At 36.4% G+C, this 24,009-nt stretch overlaps 1 protein-coding gene across 19 annotated transcripts in view; it reads right to left on the bottom strand.

Moving 5' to 3' along the window:
- Positions 1–24,009, bottom strand: part of syne1 (spectrin repeat containing nuclear envelope protein 1) — a 371,674-nt gene that overhangs the window by 205,030 nt on the left and 142,635 nt on the right. For all 19 annotated transcript variants that reach the window (XM_062977242.1, XM_062977181.1, XM_062977206.1 and 16 more), the window contains 14 exons: positions 22,684–22,834; positions 16,610–16,837; positions 14,705–14,803; positions 13,563–13,750; positions 13,331–13,454; positions 12,065–12,231; positions 11,381–11,534; positions 9,085–9,713; positions 8,622–8,805; positions 8,055–8,201; positions 4,077–4,235; positions 3,620–3,802; positions 2,948–3,049; positions 1,712–1,915 (listed from right to left, as the gene is read on the bottom strand). In XM_062977242.1, coding sequence (XP_062833312.1) covers positions 1,712–1,915; positions 2,948–3,049; positions 3,620–3,802; positions 4,077–4,235; positions 8,055–8,201; positions 8,622–8,805; positions 9,085–9,713; positions 11,381–11,534; positions 12,065–12,231; positions 13,331–13,454; positions 13,563–13,750; positions 14,705–14,803; positions 16,610–16,837; positions 22,684–22,834 — 2,719 coding nt within the window. The remainder of the gene's footprint in view (positions 1–1,711; positions 1,916–2,947; positions 3,050–3,619; positions 3,803–4,076; positions 4,236–8,054; positions 8,202–8,621; positions 8,806–9,084; positions 9,714–11,380; positions 11,535–12,064; positions 12,232–13,330; positions 13,455–13,562; positions 13,751–14,704; positions 14,804–16,609; positions 16,838–22,683; positions 22,835–24,009) is intronic.

Below are 24,009 nucleotides of genomic sequence, written 5' to 3'. Positions count from 1 at the left end.
CTCAATAAAATATTTTGAAGATGAGGACTTTTTAAAAAATGTGAAAGTGCTCGTTTCAAACTTTTCAGGAACACTGCACAATACAATCCCCAAATTATAGGCAATTGTGTTTAATGACTTCTTCTAATTGACTATGTGATGTTTTCTGGAAATGAATGTGCAACCCTATGCATACTTCACATTATCTGGAACCAAGAATCAAAGTTTGGAATACCCTACAGTTTGGAGTAAAATCTTCTGTGATAGGCTACTTCAATTTAAGATGCTCTTGAAGATTCTAAACTGTGTATTTCTAGGCCAGAAAAATACAAAAACAGGCATAATCACAACTATTAGCTAGTGTGAATAGAGTATAGCACAGGTTGAGTTGGAAAAGACCACAAAAGGCCATCCAGACTAACCTGCTCACACAAAGGAACACACTATCAAAGCATTCAATAGATGCACCCTCCCCAGGGCACCACAAAATGTATAGGAAAAGAAAAGCAAGGTAAGCACCAATGATGCTGCATGAGACATAGACAATGGATCACATCTTCTGAGCTAAATGAAAGACCTTTAATACTTTTAAAAGTAATACTGTTCAAATGAAAGTACCATATTTACTTAAATCGAATGCTCACCTTTTTTCAGCTAAATTACCTTCCCAAAATTAAGGTGCATATTAGATTCACTTAATATGGTAATCTTAGTGCTGAGCCAAAACAAAAGGAGAAGATACTTCAGGAACACCTGGAGCTTCTATTTGAAGGAGGTGATCTATAATTTCCATGGCTCAATGCTATGTAATGCTGGGATTTTCAGTTTGGTGAGGCATCAGCATTCTTTGGCAGCCCCCGCGACCCCATAGAATTGAGCCAGGGTAGTTAAAGTGGATTCATTCCACATCATAGATGAACCTCAAGGCTTTCTTTTTCATTGCTGAAAGCTGTGGTATTTAACACTTTTGTGTTTATAGAAGGAATTATAAGCATGCAGCCACTGTAATGCACACCTTTCTTGGCCAAATTACAAAGTTAACTTTATGCCGCGGTGCACTACATTCAACAGCAAATACTTTTTTAGGTTTCAGTTTCAGGGTTTTGAAAATTGAGGTGCACATTCGATTCAATGGCACACTAGACTCGAGTACATATGGGATATTTTCTTGTTTCCTCTGTGTGAATTTCTTCTGTCCTAAGGAAAATCATACACATCTGAGGACAGAACAATTCTGTGCACAGAGAATCAGAAAGCACTTTCATCTTAGTGGAAAATCTTTTTTCTCAGAATATAGTATTGTTGTAGTAATGTTGTCTGCAATATTTTGTATATTTACAAAAAAAAATCAGTTGGGAGTTGTTGCTGCTTTCTGCATTGAGGAAACCTAATTTCTGTTTTTTCTCTTTACTTGGGCAATTTTGACCCATCTTTGGAGCTTACTTTGTCCCACTCATTCCCTGCCTTTTAACTTGCTGTCAACTTTTATTTTGTCTTTATTTAATTCTGTATATCTTGTTTAAAAGTCAGTTAATCTTGAAAGGGAAATGGTGGAAGAACTTTCTTTAGGAAATTTGCTCATAAAACTCCCTGAATAAAGTCTACTCCAATGATCCTGGACATTATTCTGGGGTGCTGCACAAATACATTCATATCTGACAATGATGGATCATCACAACAGAATTTAATGAATATGATGTTCAAAATATTAAACTGTTTTCCTGACACCCACCTTGACTCTACTTAGCCCTGAGAGTTCCTGCCTATGAATGCAGTTTAAAAGTGATTCTTCCATTTTGGTAAGCCAATCTTCCATCTGTGTTACAAAGTTATGTAACTGCAGTGTCTGGGAATTGTAGTCTTTCACTGTGTCTTTTGCTGTCTCGCACATTTCTTTAGCATACATCAGCTTTTTCCTTAAATCGGCTTCTAAAAACTAAAAACAGACAAAGATACACATCCCTCTTAAGTGGTATAAAATCTACAGCTTAATTTAATTCTAATGTTAACATAATGATAAAATGAATAGCTAGATTACATGATAGAGTTTTTTTTAAAACTTAAGTTAATTGTCCCTTTACCTTCTCTGATTTACAAATGCATCTGCCTTTATCAAACAGCTGAAGACATGGCTATTTCAGTGTGCATTTGAACAATCACCAACATGATAGACCCTTTTACCAAGACATTACTTCTTAACACTTCCTTCCTACCTTACCTTATCCCATATTACCCCAGTTAACTCTCTGACACTTGATTATGTACTTTATTAAAAGCTTTGGATATTGTGTTTTTTATATGCCCGACTCCTTTTATCTTTAGTGGTTGATGTTGTGTTGTATCATTACCCATTTTTTCTGGTTTTATGTGTTTTATTGTATTTAAAATGTTAAATTGTTTATTTTATTTGATTAATGTTATCATTGTTTTTGTTTTGATATTCATTGTAATTGTTTTATTCTGCTTTTGTTTTGGGCATTGCCCCATGTTAGCCGCCCCAAGTCCCTTCGGGGAGATGGTGGCGGGATAGAAAAATAAAGTATTATTATTATTATTATTATTATTATTATTATTATTATTATTATTATTATTATTATCTGACAGATTGACTAAAAACTAACTTCCCAAAAATAGGACTGAATGAATCTGAAGTTCTCTGTTAGACTGTGGGTCCATCCAGACAGGTCCAAATGATGCCTCCAGCAAAACCCAATTAATTAAGAAGAAATGAGGGTTTCCCTAGTTTGTCGGAATTAATTAGATACCCCATTAGATCTGGGTCTTCCTGACTGTAATTAGGATGGCATGTTGCCACCCGTCCCTCCAGGAAAGCCCGGGATTTTTTGGGGGGAGTGGGGATGGGAATCAGAGTAAAGCAGGTTTTTAAATCCTGCTTTAGCACAGATTTTGGGGCTATCAGGAAGTGCCCTTAGAGCAACATAACCAGAACACAGAAACTGTATCTTACCTGAAGGTTCATTGGAAGTTCTTCTGTATTTACCAACTGCTTAAGTTCAGATATTTTTGAACTGATTTGCTCCAAGCCTTGCTCTTTGTGTTTAATTTGAGACTGTAAAAGAGCATATAGGAGAATGTTATCCTAATATATTTAGTGACATCCATAAACACACTATTTGATACCTTCCAAATGAGACAATGGCTTCCTTTAGTTCATATGGGATCCCTCAATGTATGGGCTCCCCTTCAGCAATCACAGTGTTACTGAAGAGTTACACATGCGAAATAGATAAAACAATATCTCTTCTCCTCCCTCCACCCCCCCCCGATCATTCTGTAGAGACCTGTAGGGAAAGTAACAATGCTGGTCTGAGATCCAGTTGAGGAAGTGGAATACCTCTTTCTACCACTATGTGGTCCATTAACATCATTTAGTACTTGAAAATGCTATGGATTTATTGAATGTATTTACTGCACAAAAGTTTAAATATTTTGAGGATACCAGATCCTATATTGAAAGCTAAATGGAATCAGGCCAGGTGCTGAAAGCTATCTTTAAAGGAAAGCAATGGCAAATCACTTCTGAGTAGCTCTTACCTAAGAAAACTCTATGGGATTCAGAGGTTGCTATAAGTAAGCAAGTGTCTTGAAAGGATACACATACATTTACTGCACCAAATACCTGAAAGTCTTCTAAGAATGACTCAGTTTGCTGGCAGTTGGTCAAATTGCTTAGGATGTCATTCATCTGAGAAGAGGAATTACTACACCACCCGTCAATGTCATCTCCAACTCTCAGCACATCTTCCCACAGAGATACACTAACTCTCAGCTTCTCTATGCTGTCTTCAAGCTTGTCTGAAACCTGTTATGAAATGAAAGAAAGCAATTAAGACTGTGAGCTAATTAAAGACCTATCAGTTGATTAATCGTATGAGTTTTAGTCAGTTGTTATTAACAAATTCATTAGATCATGTTGACTACAAAGACAAGACACCTTCCTGATAATGCCATCTGTGTTTTGTCTGTACTGTACTTTGAAAGACACTGTGTTAGTAATGGGGGGAAAGCTCAAATAGTACAGTCAGATTTCTCCTCAGGGCTGCAATGAGAGGGCCCTTATTAAATGTAATGCTTACATCTAACCATTTGTCCACAGTACTGTCCATATCCATCTTGATCAGCTGTGAATCACAATTCGGAATCTTCTTGAGCTCTGCTAGCAAATGTTTTCCCTTGTTACTGAAAGCATCCAGCTCTGACTGTCTGTCATTGAGCTCATTCCTGGCTGCTTCGTGCTGTGAAAAGAAACACAATCTTGTTAGATACAACTGAAAACAAGCTCTCCAGCCTTTATTTATTTATTTATTTATTTATTTATTTATTTATTTATTTATTTGCCCCATTTATACCCCACCTTTCTCTCCCCGAAGGGGACTCATGCCCAATCACTTTTATAGGCTGCCATTCTAAGCACGCTTACTGGGAAGTAAGTCTCACTAAATTTGAAGACACCCATAGGAATAAGGATGTAGAACTTTATTTCCTTCATTCTTACATCACAGAGTTAGTTTAATTTAGTTTTTTCTCTCTGCTTGGCAATAATACAGGGGCTTGGATGTGTTACAATTACTTTTCACACTTTGGTCTTTTGGTGAAAAAATTAGTTGTGTAAACATCTCATTTTGTACAACCTCTATACAGTTTTTGCAGGAAACAACATTTGTTTTTAAGAGAATACACAACACACACTGTGCATGTATTTGTGCAAAATATTTCATGTAAAAAATATTTTACAGCATTCCTCGTGTTATCTGAGAGAGGGAGTATTGCAGGGAGTGTCCTGAAATTTGTCGCTGTTTCCTATTTCCTTGAACCGATGCATTGATATGTCAAGTCACCCTTTTTAATCAAAGAGCCCAACAACTACCATGTTCCCACACTCACAATAAATAATGTTCAACAGGAGAGATGTTGTATGAAGCTCAGTACTTAGAGCATTAAGACATTTTTAAAAATAATGTAACGGATTGGCCTGGCTTGCAGGGTTGGTGCGTAAAAGGCAGTTCAAGGCCTTGCTTGGAAAGGTAAAGCAAAGCAGGGGGAGGAATAATCAGAGAGCTTCATATCTGGAAGTGCAGTCTGATTGGTTGATGAAATTGGAGGGAGTTGCTTAGCAACAAAAGGTAGGCGGAGCCAGAGAGACAGTAAGAGCTATTTAGCCAGAGATTTAGTCAGACAGCATTTGGAGTCTGAAGTGTTAGGAAGCGGAGTTTTGAAGTGGAAGGAAGAAAGAGTTTGGGAACTGTTAGTGAGAAACCTCTTTGAGGGAAAAGATATATTAGCCTTCAGGGAGAAGTGCTAAGAATTGTAGTGAGCCTCTAAGGGTTAGAGTGCTAGTGATAAGAGCCTCTGGGAGAGAGGACTCAAAGGTTTAAAAGCCTGTTTATATTCATTTGTGAGGGAACATATTTTTTAAGGAACTCAAGATAAAGAACCATTCTCTGTTAAAGAAAAGCCTGTTAATTTTATTGAAACCATTATGCAACCTTTCTGTTCAAGTACAAATAAACATATTTCTGTTTTTACTTCACCTCAAGTATTTGTGTGTCTTCCTGTTCATCATAATAAGGAGGTGTCCTGTCTGCTTATTTAACCATGGCTCTATAAGACAGAGTTTCCCTCCAATTTTGGGTCTCTCTGTGTGCTGGCTGTGGTGAGCGGTGGCATATATGATTTAAATGGTGGCAACAAAAGAAACATATAATTTTAATTGGTGGCAGCAAAGAAATATATAGTATATTAGGTGGCAGCAAATGTCCTCACTTGCGATAGTTTGGCCATGTCCTCTATAATATCCAACCCAGACAGCTTAGAAAAGTTGCTCTTTTGGACTATAACTCCTCAAATTGTTGGCTGGCGGTTTGCTGTAATGCTTTCAAGCTCTGACCAGGTAGCACACAGTAGTCATCTGCTGCAGACTCTATCCCGGATGCTATACAAAGACGCCAGTCTCACTTACAGTATAGAACAGCAAAGCTCATTTTCCAAAGTGGCAAAACAAAAAGGCAAAAGTCTTGGAGTTTGATGCTCAATTGAAGCCAACCTATGAAATTAGTATGTTATGATGAAGTAATGTACAGGAAGTCCCCGAGTTACAAACATTCAATTTACATATGACTCTTCGTTACAAACAGAGGTGATATAATTATATAATAAATAATAAATTTTTATTTTTAGCAACAGGAAGTGAGAGGAAATCTACCCCTAGGAAGGGAAACTCACTCCTGGAAAAGTTATCATGGGAAAAAGGTGTCTACATGGCAGCTTTATCATAAATCCTTGTTTCCACGCCAACGTTCCTCTAAGAAGTCCTTTGCTCAGAACTTCCATGTTTCAGATGATACTGGGCTTTAGTAAGGGATGCATCCAAACTGGCTGTGTAAGATTCTAGTTTTTTGACATCTTGAATAATCTCACTCAACTTCTTCTCTAGTACCCTGTTTCCCTGAAAATAAGACATCTCCTGAAAATAAGACCTAGTAGATGTTTTGCTGAATTGCTAAATATAAGGCCTCCCCCGAAAGTAAGACCTAGCAAAGTTTTTGTTTGGAAGCATGCCCGCCAAATAGAACACCAGAGCATGCAGGATCGATAAATGTACGTAGTGGTGTACATGGAAATAGTGGTAGTAATAAGAAATTCTTGATACGATTCACAGTTTGTCTGGCCATGCTGGTTTGTGACAACTACTGAACAGTATATAATAAAGGTATATTTTTTTGGTTCAATAATAAATGTGAATTCTTCTTCATGGAAAAATTAGACATCCCCTGAAAATAAGACCTAGCACATCTTTGGGAGCAAAAATTAATATAAGACACTGTCTTATTTTTGGGGAAACAGGGTAGTTCTGTTATAGACTTGTTTATGTTTCCAGTGGTTTCTACTGTCTGCCTCAAGTGCTGAAGCATATGCACTGCAGCAGAAGTTTTCAAAATCCAATTGTCACAGGGACAGAAAGTGAGGTGAAATCTTCAGAACAAGGGCACAGACAGCAAAACAAATGTTACAGAGATGTTAACCCTTCCATATGCTATCCAAAATAAGAAAAATGGCTGAGTTAAATGTACTTGTTCCGACTTACATAACATTCAGCTTAAGAACACACGTACAGAACCTATCTTGTTCATAACCCAGAGACTGCCTGTATATAAGTTTAATTCTGGAGATAACACACATTTCAGCAGAAGCATCTCAGGGCGGTTCCAGAAAGTCAAGTTTTAACAAACGATTGTACTCGCATTGAAGTCCGCACACCTCTCCCAGAAAGTGTGTGTGTGTGTGTGTGTGTGTTTTTGGGGGGGAGGGGGTTGTCCACATGCCCTGCCGGGCTTTCTAGCAGGGCAGTGGGACAGAAAAGAAAATCCCTTAAAAGAGACTTTTAAAAGTAAAATAATTAACCTGGCAGCCATTTCCTCTTATCTGGAGTTCTCCTGGATGGTATCAATGATGCTCCAATGAGGGGGGGGGAGGAGCAATTCCCCCCCCCCCCCAATTGATGCATTATTGGTATGACCCAGAAGAACTCCAGAGAAGAGGAGCCCAAGAAACCCAAAACAGATTGTGTAGATGGGTACTGAAAGTCATGTGGCATGATTCCCAGTCCCATCTATACAGCCCCCACAGCTGGAAAGACACGGGCCTTCTGAAAAGACCTGTGTTTTTCCAGCAGTCAAATTATCTCACCACAAACCAGAGTTTACCTGCTTTGTGGCGAAAACATTCATGTTTTTGTGGGGCGTCATCTGGATGCCCCACTTGAAGAAGCGGGAGGATAGGTTTTAGCACCTGTCTGGATGGCCCCTCAGTTTCAGTTTAATCATTTCTTCTTTTCTTTGTGTATTTCAATGTAAATATTAGAAAGTAACTCACGGCCCAAAAGGAATGTCCTCAAAAAAGGAAAGTCAGGAGCTGGCATGATTCCATTCAAGACAAACATTACAAATGAAGAAGTACATAAATTATAATGCTTGAGATTAATTTTTGTATACCACATTGAAATTCTAGGATAAAGGGAGGCAATATTTTTTTTAATAAACACAAAAGCGAATTACCTTTGATAAAGCCCATTTCACATCTTCTTGATCTTTTATCATGGCCTTGGTTACTGCTACATTGCTGGCAGCTTCTATGGCCTTAGTAACTGTGGATTTCAGGATCTGATAATTTCTCATCAGGTCAATAAGGATAAAACACTGTTCCTGTCTGTAAAGAGGAAATATGAAATGAGTTGATGTCTCTTATAGGGGGCTAATTGTGGACCACTTTGTCATTCAGTTGGAATCAGAGACATGGTGAATGCGCTACAGATTTTACTCTCAACTTTAAATTACCTGTCAAAGGTGCTGAACAATATGTCCCAAACATGGGATTACCTACCTACTAAATTGTTTGCCAGCAGCAAGCACTGTTGAGAGACCTGCAACCATGCTTGCTAGACCATGCCTGCCTTGAACAGGTGAGCTGGCATTGCTTGTTCTTCCTTCCCTTGGTCCAGAATCATATCAGAACCATTTTGGGTTCTGGGGTCCTAATGGATGAAAATCACAACTCCCTACTTATAGTTCCAGTAACTGACACCGCTCTTGGGCCAGAATCAAAACAATGTTATTCATATATACTTGCCTCTCTTGGATTAGCTTCTTAGTGTCCTCCCAGGCAGCTTCCAAATAATTGATCTCTTTATCAATTGCTGGAGCAAGGCTTATATCTTTCAGAGCAATTTGCTTTGCTTTGCTCATTAACCATTTCAGTTCATGCTGGTGTGAATTCAGCTCATCGTCCAACTGATTAAAAATCCTTAATCTGTAAATCAATATAGACACTGTAAACATGTTGTCATCTTACTTACAGGATTGTCATTGTTATAAAATAAAAAGAAAACAAAAACAGAATACAACATCTTGTGACTGGAAACAGAAATTGCTAATGAGTTCAGGATGAAAATGATGTTATCATAATTATCACAACAGTAGTTTGGAATTTTAAAAAAAATCTTCAAAAATGGAAAGAGTTAAGAAACAATAGAAAAGCATTTTCACCAGCTTTGATTTGTTTGTTATTTAGGTATAGCTTTTATTTTACCTTTGCTGAACCTCCTGAAGGTTTGGTTCTTGAAGTCCTTCCTTGTCGGCCCTTTCTTCAAGGTCTTCAATGGATTTTAAGAGATGTTCCTTCCGATCCATGACAGATGTATGCAGAACTCCAAGGGCTTCTGCTTCACTCTGTTTAGTCCCCAACAAAGACTGGATTGCCTCCAGTTCAATGCAGACACTGTCAGCAATGTTCCTGCAAGAAGCCCTTTGCTCTGAGCTTCCATGTTTCAGGTGATACTGGGCTTTAGTGAGGGATGCATCCAAACTAGCTGCGGAAGATTCTAGTTTGTTGACATCTTGAATAACTTCACTCAGCTCCTTCTCTAGTACTTCTGATTTAGACTTGTTTATGTTTCCAGTGGTTTCTACTGTCTGCCTCAAGTGCTGAAGCATATGCACTGCAGCAGAATGGAGTTCTAGAAAGGCCTTGAGATGAGGAAGAACATCTTGTCGTCTGATGATTACTTGGCTGGCCTCCTGGTAGAGCTGGAGGCAGTCTTCAGCCTTATTCTGAAACACACTGTGATCTTCTGGCCGGCAGAAAGAGCATAGTTTTTCTACATGACTCTTTAGACTCTGTAGTTCTTTGTACTTTCCTTCTACTTCCTTTTTGTGGTCCTAGATGATGAAGAATAAAAAACCCATGTATTTAAATGTGTTTTTAAATGTACAAACCTTGTTTACTATTGCCAGAAAAAAAATCATATCATTTGCTTCTCTCATTATTTTTTTTTCTACTCATGTGTGTGTGTTTTACTTTGCCATACACAAACAAATTGCATATCTGTGCCAGAGAATATCCTTCAGGAGACCTTGGAAAACTGTTCTTAGTCTAGTTCTCAGTTGATCAAGACAACAGAGCCAGAGAGGAAAAAGAAACCTTCCTTCCACTCTACTGCTATGTTATTGTCACTCATGACTGTTATTTCAATAATGGAGAATGTGGGCTGCCAGAAGGATGCCTTTTTATATGGATGCATCTGAAAATGTTTTACTTCTGATTTGAATCTGGGAGAAGGAAATTATTTCATTTTCTGATGTGTCCAATGCATCCAAGCACGTTCAACCTCTTTAGTCAAACATCTTGTTTTTCTTTAAGCATAATTTTAATTTCTGTGAATGATGAGGATAAATGTTTTCTGAATAAATTTACTGTTTTCGTCTCCAAGGAACCAATACCATTATAAGTGCAGTCCCCTCAGTCTTGCCAACTAAAGCTATTCTTGAAGGAGATAGGTCTTTGTATCATTACTTGGGGATAAATGGGTGACTAACTGAACATGCAATTCTTCTTCTGGAGTTCGTTTCATTAAAATGTGATCTGTGGAATCCCTACGCGCTTCATAGACAACCTATGCTGGAAGTTGACAATAGGTTAATGATATAGGCCCTAGAAATTCCTAGAGAGAACACTTTTTTTTGGAATCTCTAGATCAGTTCTCAATCTTTGGGTCCCCAGGTGTTTTGGCCTACAACTCCCAGAAAACCAGCCAGTTTACCAGTTGCTAGGAATTCTGGGAATTGAAGGCCAAAACACCTGGGGACCCACAGGTTAAGAACCACTGTTCTAGATCCTCCTGCCAGAGGTCAACTACTGCTAGAGATTTCCAAAGAAGTGGTCTCTTAGGTAAAAGATAGTGGGATTTGTGTTTTTTCCACTTTTGTAGGTGCCCTGCACTTCTAAGCCCAAGCAAATATAGAGAACTGAATGAAATCAACCAGTGACAATGTACTTTTTGTTTTAAAAAGTACAGAAATGGTTTGATCCAAGGTTCAGATTGCCTCACAGGACCAAGCCAGGGGGACAGAGAGGTTGACAAGAGCAACAGTCCTGTCAACTCTTGTAATGTCACCTGACCCAGCTCACTCTTCAGTTATTTCACCATGTATTGTACACAGATGTTTCTGTGGACTGGATCCTAATTGCATCCAATCTCAGACTGAAAATAACAAATAGTTTTGTTTCTCACTCCAATTTCATCCCCATTAGAAAATGGCTGATAGGAAATACAAGAGGATGGGGAGACACTTCTGCTATCCTTCTGGCCAGCAGCAGGCTTTTCTCATGCCTTGCTCATGTCCCTGCTTGGAGACTAAAGTGGGATGAAGAGGACTTCCACAAAATGGTGGGAAGTGGAAAATCTCCATGATCCCTCATGAACCAAATCCAGACCCCTCACCTTCTCTAGATAATGGAGCAAATTTCAATTAGAAATTAGCTTAGGTGAATATTGGTTACTAAAACATATAATTCAGACTATTTCTTACTAAACATAATATTTTACCTTGCTGTGATTTAAAGCAGGTTGTTGATCAGCTGTATTTATCTCAGATGTAGCATGTAGTTTACCAAGAAATTGTTTAATCCATTCTGAAAAATCCAGAAGTAGCTCATCATATTGCTTATGTTCAGCAACAACAGAATGAAGAAAACTTATCCTAGAAAACATTAAATTTAACAGATACAAGCCATTAATGTTTTACCTTGAGTCATTTTGTATTTTTTTTTTTAAAAAAAACTTACTTCCATCTCAATGGGACTACTGTATTTCCTTGTAACCCATGGATGGAGGAAAAGCTGAAACAACAACATGTTTACTTCTTATGATAAGTTTGAAATGACTTATGAAATTATTATTTATTTATTTATTTCCAGAATTTATACCCCGCCCTTCTCACCCGGGGGGACTCAGGGCGGCTTACACAGTTGGCAACATTTAATGCCAAGAACATAATAATAAAACAAAAAACAGTACATATAATCAATTAAAACTATAAAATACATCATTAAAATACATTATAAAAATTAAAACATAAGTAAATCAAAAAATTAAAACGCTAACAGGAGGTTAAATCCAATATGGTTCTAATCTGAAGATTTCTTTTTTGCTTTGCCCTGCAGTCTTTCATGGGAACAAGTTCTGGATAGTCTACATCTCCCTGATAGTTAAGTGATAGTTAACACATACCTTTTGCTAACTGTCTGAGGTAGAATTTTCCATCTTCGATCTAGCTCCTCCAAATCTTTTTTAAATTTCTTCAAACTTTCATTAGGATTTGTTTCAATTAATGACTCATTTAACTGCAACAGACTGGTATATAGTGAAGCATGGGATGTAACATCAACTTGTAAATCCTAATGGAGTGAGAAACCATATAGGTAAACAGGTAAAACTTTAATAGTAACAATAATAACTTTATTCTTATAACTCACTTCCATCTCGAGTGGCTTACATGTGGACCAAGCTCGGCAGACAAATATACAGGATATAAAAATAAAGCACATAACAACAAAATGATTGAAAATAAATAAACCACACAATAAAAACATCAAAATACATCAATAAGCATCAAGAAACTGAAAAGTGGGACAAATAAAATTGTAAAGGAAAGGGTGGGGCTTGTGCAAAATGCAAGACAATAGGACCAGGAATTGGGAATAATGTGCTAAATGCCAGGACAGTAAATAATTCAAACTGGGCAGTGATGAACTGCAAGCTGACCTATTGTTTAACTCTTGTTCAGAATCATACATCGCAAAAAAAAAAAAAAAAAGCTTTTCTTTTTCTTTTTACATTCTCAGAAAATGATACCAGGATTCTTGTTCTGGACACCACAGTCAAAAATAGCTTTATAACAAATGCTTATTCCCTGCATACCATTGATAGAATGCCCTCTCAAGAGACAACCTATTTATTTTTATATTACACAAAACGAAGAAAAATACTGCACCCCATTCTAATATTACATAAAACACAATATGAAAACAAACACAAAATAGAGGAAAACAACAAAAAGAGAAACATTAATATAAACTACTTAATATCCCCTTCAAATCGCTCACTACTACACCATGTTCCACACATAGAAACACATATACACATAGAAAATTTTAAAACTGGCTTCCCACCCTTTAAACCAAGTACATAAACACAAAAATATCATCATATTCCTTATTTTAAATAGATTTCCATCTTTGATGCCATGATAAGATCTTTGTTTGTTTATTTGCTTTAACTATTTAAATTTTATTTCTGCCTCCTAATGTTCTTAACACTGTAAAGTTTTAATATTATTTGACAATTGATTGATTCATACCAGAGTATTTTATAGGTTGTTTCTGATTTAATAATTGTAAACTGCAATGAAGCAAAATGTCAACCAAGTAATATATTAGACAAGTATAGTTAGATTGATTGATATAGATATTTGAGTTACCATCTCAAAACACTTACTTGGACTAATTGTAGTTCACTTTCCAATTTGACTCTGTCAGCAGAAACATACTGTTCTATAGGTTTAGCTGCAGCTTCACAACTCTCTAACCAAGTTAAGAAGGTGGAAAGCTCCTTCTCCAGCCTAGTAAAATGCGGAGGAAAGAAATACGCTGTGACTCAATTAAAGCAAAAGTTGGGAGATATCTGCAGGTATTTTTCTACCTGAATTAAATGCCCATGGCTCTCTCACCTCTGCCACTGTGCTAAGTGAGTCTCTAGTGAGGCTTGTCTATCCTTAGCTTGTCTCATAACGTTTTCATGTCTCTGGTGAAGCATTAAAACATCATGGATGGCTTTTTCTTTGTTTGTGATCTTGCGAGAACCAGATGACAGTGTTGACAATGTTTGGTTCATTTTTTCTATAACTTGAGAGAGATCCTGTTTATTGAGATGGGGTGGGGGCACATGATAGAAAATAATTACCATCACCAACTGCCATGTTTACATCAAGTGCAACATTTTCAGATGAATAAACTTAACCAAAGCATGCTCTTACTTTAGCCAAGATATACCTATAGAATATAGGACATTTTCAAAAGTGAAGTGTCATCTACCATGTTATGGAGATGTGACAAATAGGATCACATTTTTATTCCATGCTAATTTCTGCCATGTTTGGATATCCCCTGAAATCACATGAAGGAGGGAGCACTCACATTGCCACATTAATGGCTTTTTGAAAAAGGCTTCTAAAGACTATCTTGTGACCAGAGTTTGATAAAGTTAAACAGCTTTGGAAAACCACTCTCGAATGTATCTGCTGGCATGCTTACTTTCCCATGGGCACCCCTACATGGGCAAAATACTTTAAATGTGTGTCCTGCATTAGACAAATTTGGGGAACACTCTAAAGCTTCTCTAAAGCACTGGAGCAGTTCCACGCTTTGGGTTATGTCTGAACAGCTGGGTTGGTTCTGATTGGAAATGGCCACACTGTTCACATGACCTCCCATTTTCTCCACATTCTATGTGCCATCTATACTGCCACAAAGTATGGTACAGTATGGGCTTCAGCCATCCAAAACAATGCTTGTAGGCTAAGCCTTTTAATCCATCTTGACCCCAGGCTAAAAAAAATAACACCAGCAGGGATCTGGCTCTAGGTATTTTTATAATGTTTTTGTGAATTTTGTCTTTTTTCTCGTTCCCCTACTTGCTCGCTGAAGCAAATGGACCTTCTATTTTGTTCCCAGAGCAGGAAAGCTGCTACGTATAGGATTATAGCTTTCTTGAACAGTCCCTCAGATTTCTTGCTAGAGTCAAATTTTGAATAATCCAAATATCTTTGATACATAACATAGCCAAGTGGCAAATTTTAAATGAAATATTTACCATAAGATCTTGGAGAACCTTGTAAGTCTCTGCTGATGAAGAGCATAACGTGTCAAGCTCTGCCAGTTCACTTTCATATTTGGACAGCTCTTCCTGGAACTAAACCAATGAAATGAAGAAAAAACACAAATCCTTTAAATAGGTGTCATTGCTATTCTCCTGTCACACTAATCAAATGTTTGCTTAACATGCACTGAATGCATGTCACAAAGAAAATATTCATACAAAATTAACAATTTCAAATAGAAAAAAAAGGTATTTTTAAAGTTTGCTACTACACCTGTGGTTTCAAAGCATAACATATTATTATTCATTATGTATTTATTTTAAATTTCTGAAGACTTGTGATGATATACTTAGGACACAAAATAAAGTATTACAATTCCAAAATATAAATAGGATGTGCTGTAATGTTGTCTTATTAAACTAAAATCTTTTAAATATTGCAATATGATTGTCCATGTAATGTTTTTAAACTTTTTACCACACACCATTTTGACTTATTTTGTTATGATTATATATCTTTTTTCCTATATTGGCAAAAGAAAAAAGAAAAAAAAATGAAAAAATAAGTATGGAAGGAAGGCTCCAGATCGATTAAGAAGTTCCAGATTTTGTTCCCGTTTTAATTTTATACTGGGCTAGACAACAATAACAACCACCACATTGGGAACTGGTATAAAAAGCTGCTGATCATACTGGAAACTGATGGAAACTGGTATATTTTAATCAGTCTGACTCTGAGAAAAAAAGTAAGAAAGGCTGTTGAATTTAATGGGATTTACCTACAAAAGGCTGCATAGGATGGAATACTCTCATTTTCTCAGTATTTGGAATTAAAATCAGTATTTTAAAGACACAGTGGCTGTATTTGCAAATGACAACAAACCACAGTTTGCAATGACCAGGGCCGTAGCCCGGGGGGGGGGGGGGTAAATGTTAAAAACAATAACCCTGAAATATGTCAGATTAAAAAAAAACCTTGGTTTACTGAAAAATTGGTTAACCAGTTAAAATTCATGAATAAACCAGGTTTCGAGTGGGGGGAGGGGGGGTTAACAGCCCTGGCAATGACATGTGTCATTGAATTGCTGCAGCCCTGGCAATGACATGTGACAGTGAACCACCTTCTTGAACATAAAGAACTAATTCTGGCATGACATTATGTCCTGTGTATGATTGTTTATTTAAAATATGACAAATTTAAAACATAGATTTAAAAGATGACATGATTCTAGAAACCAAAGCTAATACTGTATTAAACACACTTTAGGGATTGGACGTAACACTGTAATTAAACTTTAGTTAAATAAAAATGAAGGTGAATTCATTATCATAATGTCAGAACACAGCTACTAACATGTATTGTCATGTTGATTGGTCCATCTCATAATATTTGAATACTTTTAGTATAATTTCAGCAATGGAGGTTTGGTTCTGAAAATGATATTAAATTGCATTAAGGTTTTGGATGAAATAACAGAACCTTCACCTGAATAATATTTCCCTTACTCTGGCTATATGTATAGATCTAAATTGTTGCTTATTTCATTTTCAAATGCAAGAATATAAGTAGCAAGAATTTTATGTCCATTATTTTCATGATTGTTTACATTTTAAGACATTGTCTGAAAACATTTTATGAAACGTGTTTTCACATTGAATTGAGTGTTTTCACAATTTTGCACAACTTTTACAGAAAAGTATATCTGCACAACTTTCAAAAAATCCCCAAATCCTCCATCATCATCGTCGTCATTGCCGTTGTCATCACAGCTAATTCCCCTCCCCTGGAAGCAAACACTTTCTTTCTAATGGTGGGAAATATTATTCATTACACCTTTAGTTCTATGTTTAACTGAAACTCTCTTTTTAACAACTTGGATAAAACTTTACACTGTCTACCTTTGTGAAGTTTTCCTCAAATTTTTGCTGAACTGTAGCTTTCCCTTTGATTGCACCTTCCAAATGCTGAGTGTGGTCACGAAGTTCTTCCCAGTACCTTCTGATCTGTGTCAGTTTGGCTTTAATATGTGCTGATTCTCCAGAAGTAAGATACTGTGAAAATGACTGAGCAGCCTCTTCTAGGTTAGGAATTTCATCATCCTTAGCATCTATTTCTTTAATCATAACCTAAAATGTAAATATATTTGTCCATAAACAGTCTATACAAACCATTAATTTCCTTAATAATAATATAATAATAATAATTTTATTCTTATATCCCGCCCCATCTCCCCGGAGGGACTCGGGGCGGCTTACATGGGGCCATGCCCAGACACGACAGCACAAATCAGATAAAACATTAAACCGAGCAGTAAAACTTCAACATGATTAAAAACAGTCATAAAAGTCAATATACACAATAATATTAAAATCCCGATTTGGGTCAAAAGATCCAGGCCAAGGTGCAAAGCAATATCAAGTTATCAGGGAGGGATAATTATACAGCAGGTGTACTACTTAAAGTGCTGAATGAATCCTAAAAACAATCCAGAGGGTCTACTGCTTAATAGGTAAATAACATGATCCCACAAGGATCAGTCAACGAAGGCCTTCTGGAATAGCCAAGTTTTCAGGCTCTTCCTGAAAGAAAGTAGGGTAGGGGCCTGCCTAATCTCCCTGGGGAGCGAGTTCCACAGCCGGGGGGCCACGGCGGAGAAGGCCCTCTCCCTCGTCCCCACCAACCGCAACTGCAAAGTTGGTGGAAGCGAGAGGAGGGCCTCCCCCGACGAGCGAAGAGGTCGTGCGGGTTCATAGGGGGAAATGCGGTCTCGAAGGTAGGTGGGTCTCAAACCGTTAAGGGCTTTGTAGGTGATAACCTGCACCTTGAATTGGGCTCGGAAAATAAATGGTAGCCAGTGGAGCTCTTTAAACAGCGGCGTTGAGCGCGCCCTGTAATCTGCCCCAGTTAGAAATCTGGCTGCCGATCGTTGTACTAGTTGTAGTTTCCAAGCCGTCTTCAAAGGCAGCCCCACATAGAGCACATTGCAGTAATCCAGTCTAGAGGTAACTAAGGCATGGACCACCATGGTCAGATCTGACTTCTCGAGGTATGGTCGCAGCTGGCGCACAAGTTCCTTCCTGCTCACCAACCATTTTCATATAAATCACATAGATTTTGTTCTTGGAGTTATTGCACACATTACATATAAGCCAATTTAGCTCCTAAGAGCAATGGCAAACAGGTGATGAACCCATTCAAACATGGCGTGATTCTCAGAATACTTCTCACTGCAAATCCTATTAATATTACACATAACATAGCACTGAATATTAAGTATTCTAACTGATTTTATAGTTCAAGATTTATCATATGCTCTTGATGAATAAAAAATAATTAATTTTTGCATTCTGTGGCCTTGCAATTAATGTGAGAAAACTATAAAAAAGATTAAATGAGTGGTTATTCATGACTCAGTAAGATGTCTTTATGACAAATCCTGTTTGCAATTGTGTTTTTAAACAATTAACATTCTAATTGCCTATTGTTGCTTATAAGAAATAGTGTTGCTGTAATAATTAGTGCTTTCTCTATTGTGCGTGAAAATGTTATTCTCAAACACTATTTCAAAAGCACTGTTTAATATTAGTGAGTTCTAAATACATTTATCTTTCTGTAAAGCAGGTACAGATTATATGAATTTACACTATACTTCTGACATGGAAAAATTAACAAAGAGTGTAGGTGGTACATACTGAGATCAGAATTCTTTTGAACTGATATCTACCAACTGTTATTGAAATAATTACTAGTGACTAGTCCGTATGGATACTGAAATTCTGCACTTGTTCAGGCTAGCAATGATATCTGACATTTCAGAAGTACAAAGGAGTGATTCTTTTTATTGTTCCACAGAACAATTCATATAAACCTTTACTGACTATAACAAAATTAAAATCTTCAGGAAACTCAATATATAGTGTGTGCTTCCATGAGAGACATGCCACAACTTATTCTTTTTCCTTTCTTCCATCTCTATATTGGGCAGACGAAATGCTCATTGTTATTCTCTTCCTTGTATATATGTGCATATTGTGCATGCACATATGCATACACATACAGAAATACCCACCCACACATTTGAAATCAGGAAGAGGAAAGGTTTCTATGAGCCTTCTAGAACTCTTAGATAATTGGGGGAGGCCCTGCTCTCGGTCCCACCAGCCTCACAGGTACGGCTGGTGGGAACGAGGGACAGGACCTTCTCAGTGGTGGCTCCTCGGCTGTGGAACACCCTCCCCAGCAACATATGGCAGATACCAACTCTCCTAGGCTTCAGGAAAGCCTTAAAGACATGGCTTTTAATGAATGAGAATATGGACTTTACATGACCTGCACCAAGACTTATGCTGAAGATTTTGGATGAATGGATTTTAATCTTGGATGTGTTTAAAATTTTATATAATGTGATTTTATTTTGTATTTGCTTTTATATGAATTGTTGTTTTGTACACTGTTTTTAGGCATTGAATTTTTGCCTATTTATTGTAAGCCACCTTGAGTCCCCCCGGGGAGAAAGGCGGGGTAAAAATGATGTAAATAAATAAAATAAATAAATTCTCCACACAACATAAGTAGATAGTTGGTCTTCTGTGATCCCACTCAAAATGATCTGCAAACACTTCAGACAAAACTCTCTTATCCCTGAAGACCTTTGGGTTTGACAGCTTGTGGTCAAGTAATTCAATATGGTAGGAGACAGACTACAGATTTCATCAGATTAAAATTTATTGACCTGATTTTTAAAATCAGGCTCCCATAGTATGCACACAAATATTAGCATGTCTAGGTTTCATGGTCTTGAATCTACAGTGATGACAAACATACACTGGCTTTTATTGACACAATTTACATTTTCATTGTACAGTAGAGTCTCACTTATCCAACGTTCTGGATTATCCAATGCATTTTTGTAGTCAATGTTTTCAATACATTGTGATATTTTGGTGCTAAATTCGTAAATACAGTAATTACTACATAGCATTAATGTGCAATGAACTAGTTTTTCTGTCAAATTTGTTGTATAACATGATGTTTTGGTGCTTAATTTGTAAAATCATAACCTATTTTGATGTTTAATAGGCTTTTTCTTAATCTCTCATTATCCAACATATTCGCTTATCCAACGTTCTGCCAGCCCGTTTATGTTGGATAAGTGAGACTCTACTGTATTAGGTATTTCAGTAAAAATAATTTAATCATTTAAATTACCATAATTTAATAATTATAGCTTTTAAATAATTAAATAATAAATTGCATATTGCTTTTTATGTTGCCTTATTTTAGTCTTTGATTAATATGTTCTCTCTAGAAATCTCTAGGTATTATATTCAGAGTTGACAATAAAGTCTGGCTGGAGGACCTAGAGATTTCTAGAGAGGTGTTCTCTCAGGTTGAAAAAAACCTGTTTTTATTATGATTTTTCCACTTTTGAAGCTGTTTCGTACCTCTAATGAAAGTGGAGAGTCTACTGTATGAGATTTGAATTACATTTTGGGTTTTACAACTAAGCTATATGGTAAAACATATTAGGTCCCATTTTGTTTACTTTTTAAAATCAATACATATCTTCCTTCTCAAATGTGTCATGAATACTGCAAAGTATCACATGCACAAAGGCATAACAAACAAAGCAAACAATGGCCTGAGTCATCTTGTTAGTATTAACTAACATCGGCAGCATCAATGAGACATACCTATGCTTTAACTCACCACTCTACAATTGAGTCGATGGGGCTATTCTAGATAGAAATAATCAATGGGATTCAGGGCCATATAGTTAACAATTCAAATTACTAAACCAAGGGAACTGTTACATAGGTCATGCATTACCCTAACACAGGAATATCATCCAAGGAAATAGGAATGAATTAAAATGTGGAGCTTGTTTCCAAAAGATACATTTTAAAATACTAAAAATGAGTTATAGGTAGCAACACATCGTTGGCTAGTAGTAGAAAATAATGTACATATCAAAATTATCAAACTGTATCAATTCACTTTGGTACAGGGCATGGAAAATTACATTTTATGGAAAAAGAATGCATATTTTCAGCGTATTTTTTATTCCTGTAAAATTTGTTCAGAAGGATTTGGTACCTTTTGGATACAAGCTCCCCAAATGTGAAGTCCTGAGAATTTGAACAGTTTCCTTTTGTTTATATCTTCTGTGTTTGTATCTTCTGTATATATTATAAATGCTATAAATATATACTTTTATACCTTATATGTGTGTATATTATTATTCAATATAATATATATTTATATTTCTCTATTTAATTGATCTTTCTCATTTTGTTTTCTATGCATCTTATACTCTAGTTGTAATTTAGTTCACAGGCACAGAAACTGATACATTAAATGCAAAAACATTGAAGGAGAACATTGAAGAAGATATAATGTAAAAGTATTTGAAGGTCTAAATACTTGCTATTTAAATTGTAACATATTAATTTGATGTTTTCTTTTCCAATTATTATTTTTCATAAATCTTGTTCCTCAATTCTTGTGAAATAAACATGTCTAAATACAACTGTAGAAGTATACATTTCTGCAGCATGTGTAATCACTCTGAAACCCAGTTGTGTGTGTGTTTGGCGGTGGGGAGATCAAAATGAGAATAATAACACACCACTTCTACAGAAAGCTAAATTTAAGAGTTCTTCTTTCCTCTCATAGTTAGCATATGGAAGAGAAATAATAATTTGTTATCTTATTTTAAATATTCAGTTCAGGCCATTTTTCTACAGGTGTCCTTTTGCAATGATTTCAGAAACTCTTTCAAAAGTATATTTCATTCCTCCCCCCATCCACAACACTGAAAGAAAATACGGGCATCTGCAACTCACCGGAATTGTCTCTAAATTTTTTTGCCAAAAATTGGAAGGTTTTGTTAAACTTTTGTGTAACTTATGAGTGCTTGAACACAGTTTAAAAGCAGTGTTGCACATTTGGAAAATAAGGAAAAATATTTATTGCAAGAGTGGTGAAAGAGAGGCTGGGGGCAGGTTCTTATTCCCAGAGCAGAAGTGCTAATCCAAAAAGAAAAAGAAAAAAAGAAAAAAAAAGAGGTGTACCCCTCTGGTTCTCATCCCATAAGTGTACCAAAATCCTGCAGGAAGTAAGGGACTCAGATTTACCTTTCAAGTGCACAAAAACATTTCTGAGCTTCTCTATTTTACAGTTAATGATTTATCAGAAATGTTAAAAAATGATATCCTCCCCAAGAATGGTTTTTCAGCATTTTCAGCCCTAAGCTATCTGTTTGCAGGAAGGGCACCAGGCTCGGAATATCCACATAACTATCTATGTACACAATGCATTTTAGATGACAGTCAAAGTGTGTATGCATTTCGGATAAAAATAATTTTTAAATCATACTTTGGAATGGACAACACTGCTCCCATTCAAGAAAATACTCGACATATTGTGTGCGTCTGAGATTTTATTAATGCACCATATCTACCATATGATATGAATAATTCAGAGTATGGAAAAAAATTCTAGCTATTGGCATTTCCATTCCTTTATTATTCGAGCACTATCAGAGAAATAAAGTACACAAACTCATATATAAATTATCTATCATACTGTTATAAAATACTATAGCCACTTGGTCTGACACATGTTACAAAACAAATCATTGTACAGTCTATGAAAACATACCATGATGCTATTTTGCAGGTAAACAACATTATCTGAAAAGAGATTGCCCCATTAAAAACTGTGATATACTACATAAACACCACAGATTTAATTTGTTTAGCAACAGAAAGAAAACTGCACGTGCTTTTCATTTATTGGCCCCTGCAAAATTTCCCATCTTGGTATATTTGTCTTATAGTGCAATGCATATTCCCATTTACCCGTCTTTTACAGTTTTTCAGGCGTGAAGCACAAGTTAAAGCCCTCTTCTCCTATGCAGTTTTCTAGTGAAGAAAAATATTTAATGTTTAATACATTGTTGACCAATCACCTTAATTTGGTTGATTTGCAATTCCAAGGAAGATGATGAGGCTTCCAGGGCATCCAGCTCTTTTTCCTTTTCAGTGATCCAGGTGGACAAAGCTTCAAAACTTTTGCCAAAATGATTCCACTTGTTTTTCACCCTTTCCATGGTTTTAATACTAAAATCAACCATATTTAGTAGAAAACATAGTTTATTACTGTGTATCTGTGCCAGTTCTGCTACATCTCCATTGAGAATAAAACGACTGCAATAGCTTGCAATTTTTCAAAAATCCTATCTGTTGCAATTCCATTTAGAGGTTTTATGGGAGTTATCACATTTTAGGAGTCAGGTCTTAGATTACCTCAATGGTGTGGCGATGGCATGCTCATTGGGGCAACAGTGGTATGGATGTAGAGCATTACCTTTGCTAATATGATTTTAAAGTATATTTTACTGCTACTGCAGAATTGCAAGATGCCACATTGAAGGAAGTAACTGATGTCTAAGACCACATAAAATTAGGCTCTTCATTTTTTTTAAAACACAATTTTAGCTACTTGAAATTTTGAATTTCTAAGAATGCAGTCCAGAATGCATGTGGAAATTAGTAAATGTTTTGACAATGAGTGTGGGAGGTGGTGTTTACTCTCTTTTTGTATGTTTCAGGACAAACATGTAAAGAAGTAACAGAGAGGTTTTGAATATATACATAGAGTTGCCTACAGACCATGTTAATCCTGTCTGCAGTTTGGTCATTTACAGCACCAGTTTTTAAATCCACTGAAATCTGTTTCAATAACAGAAAAGAAAACATGTTATAGCTCTAGGTATAGTGAATAAACCTTGTCAACTTCATCTTTTGTGTAGGTTCATAACTATTTCACAATGAAGTGACATTCTTAGAACTACACACACTTCCCTTGCTTGAAAAATGCAAGCATCTGAATTTTAAGGCTTTGGATAAAATTTAGAAAGCACATGTGAAATGTAGTGAAAGCTCAGGTGGCAATGGCGAAAGAACAAGGCTTTCAGATTATGCTTCAATGCTCAAGAGAGTTCCTCATCACTGCTCCTCAGATACAGTTTCATGCCTCTCCCTTTATATTATATGTAATCATTCATAGTAAAAACAATCCCACTCCTTCTTATTAGATATATTATTAAGAAAAAATGTATGTGACATATTTTATTAAGAATGGCCGCATATCATTTTGCGCATGTCTCAACTGTACTGCAGGAGAGGTAGAATGCTTTTCAGCAAATGATGTATGGTGGCCTAAAGTCCACTGAAATCGTGCATATTGGTTGTAGATGTCATTCCACTGTACATAAAACTTCAGTTCCAAAGGA

This window comes from Anolis carolinensis, chromosome 1 (genome assembly GCF_035594765.1).
Source record: "Anolis carolinensis isolate JA03-04 chromosome 1, rAnoCar3.1.pri, whole genome shotgun sequence".
Classification (NCBI taxonomy): domain Eukaryota; kingdom Metazoa; phylum Chordata; class Lepidosauria; order Squamata; family Dactyloidae; genus Anolis; species Anolis carolinensis.
The sequence above is the reverse complement of the archived record's forward strand: the minus strand, read 5'-3'. Positions and strand labels throughout refer to the sequence as shown.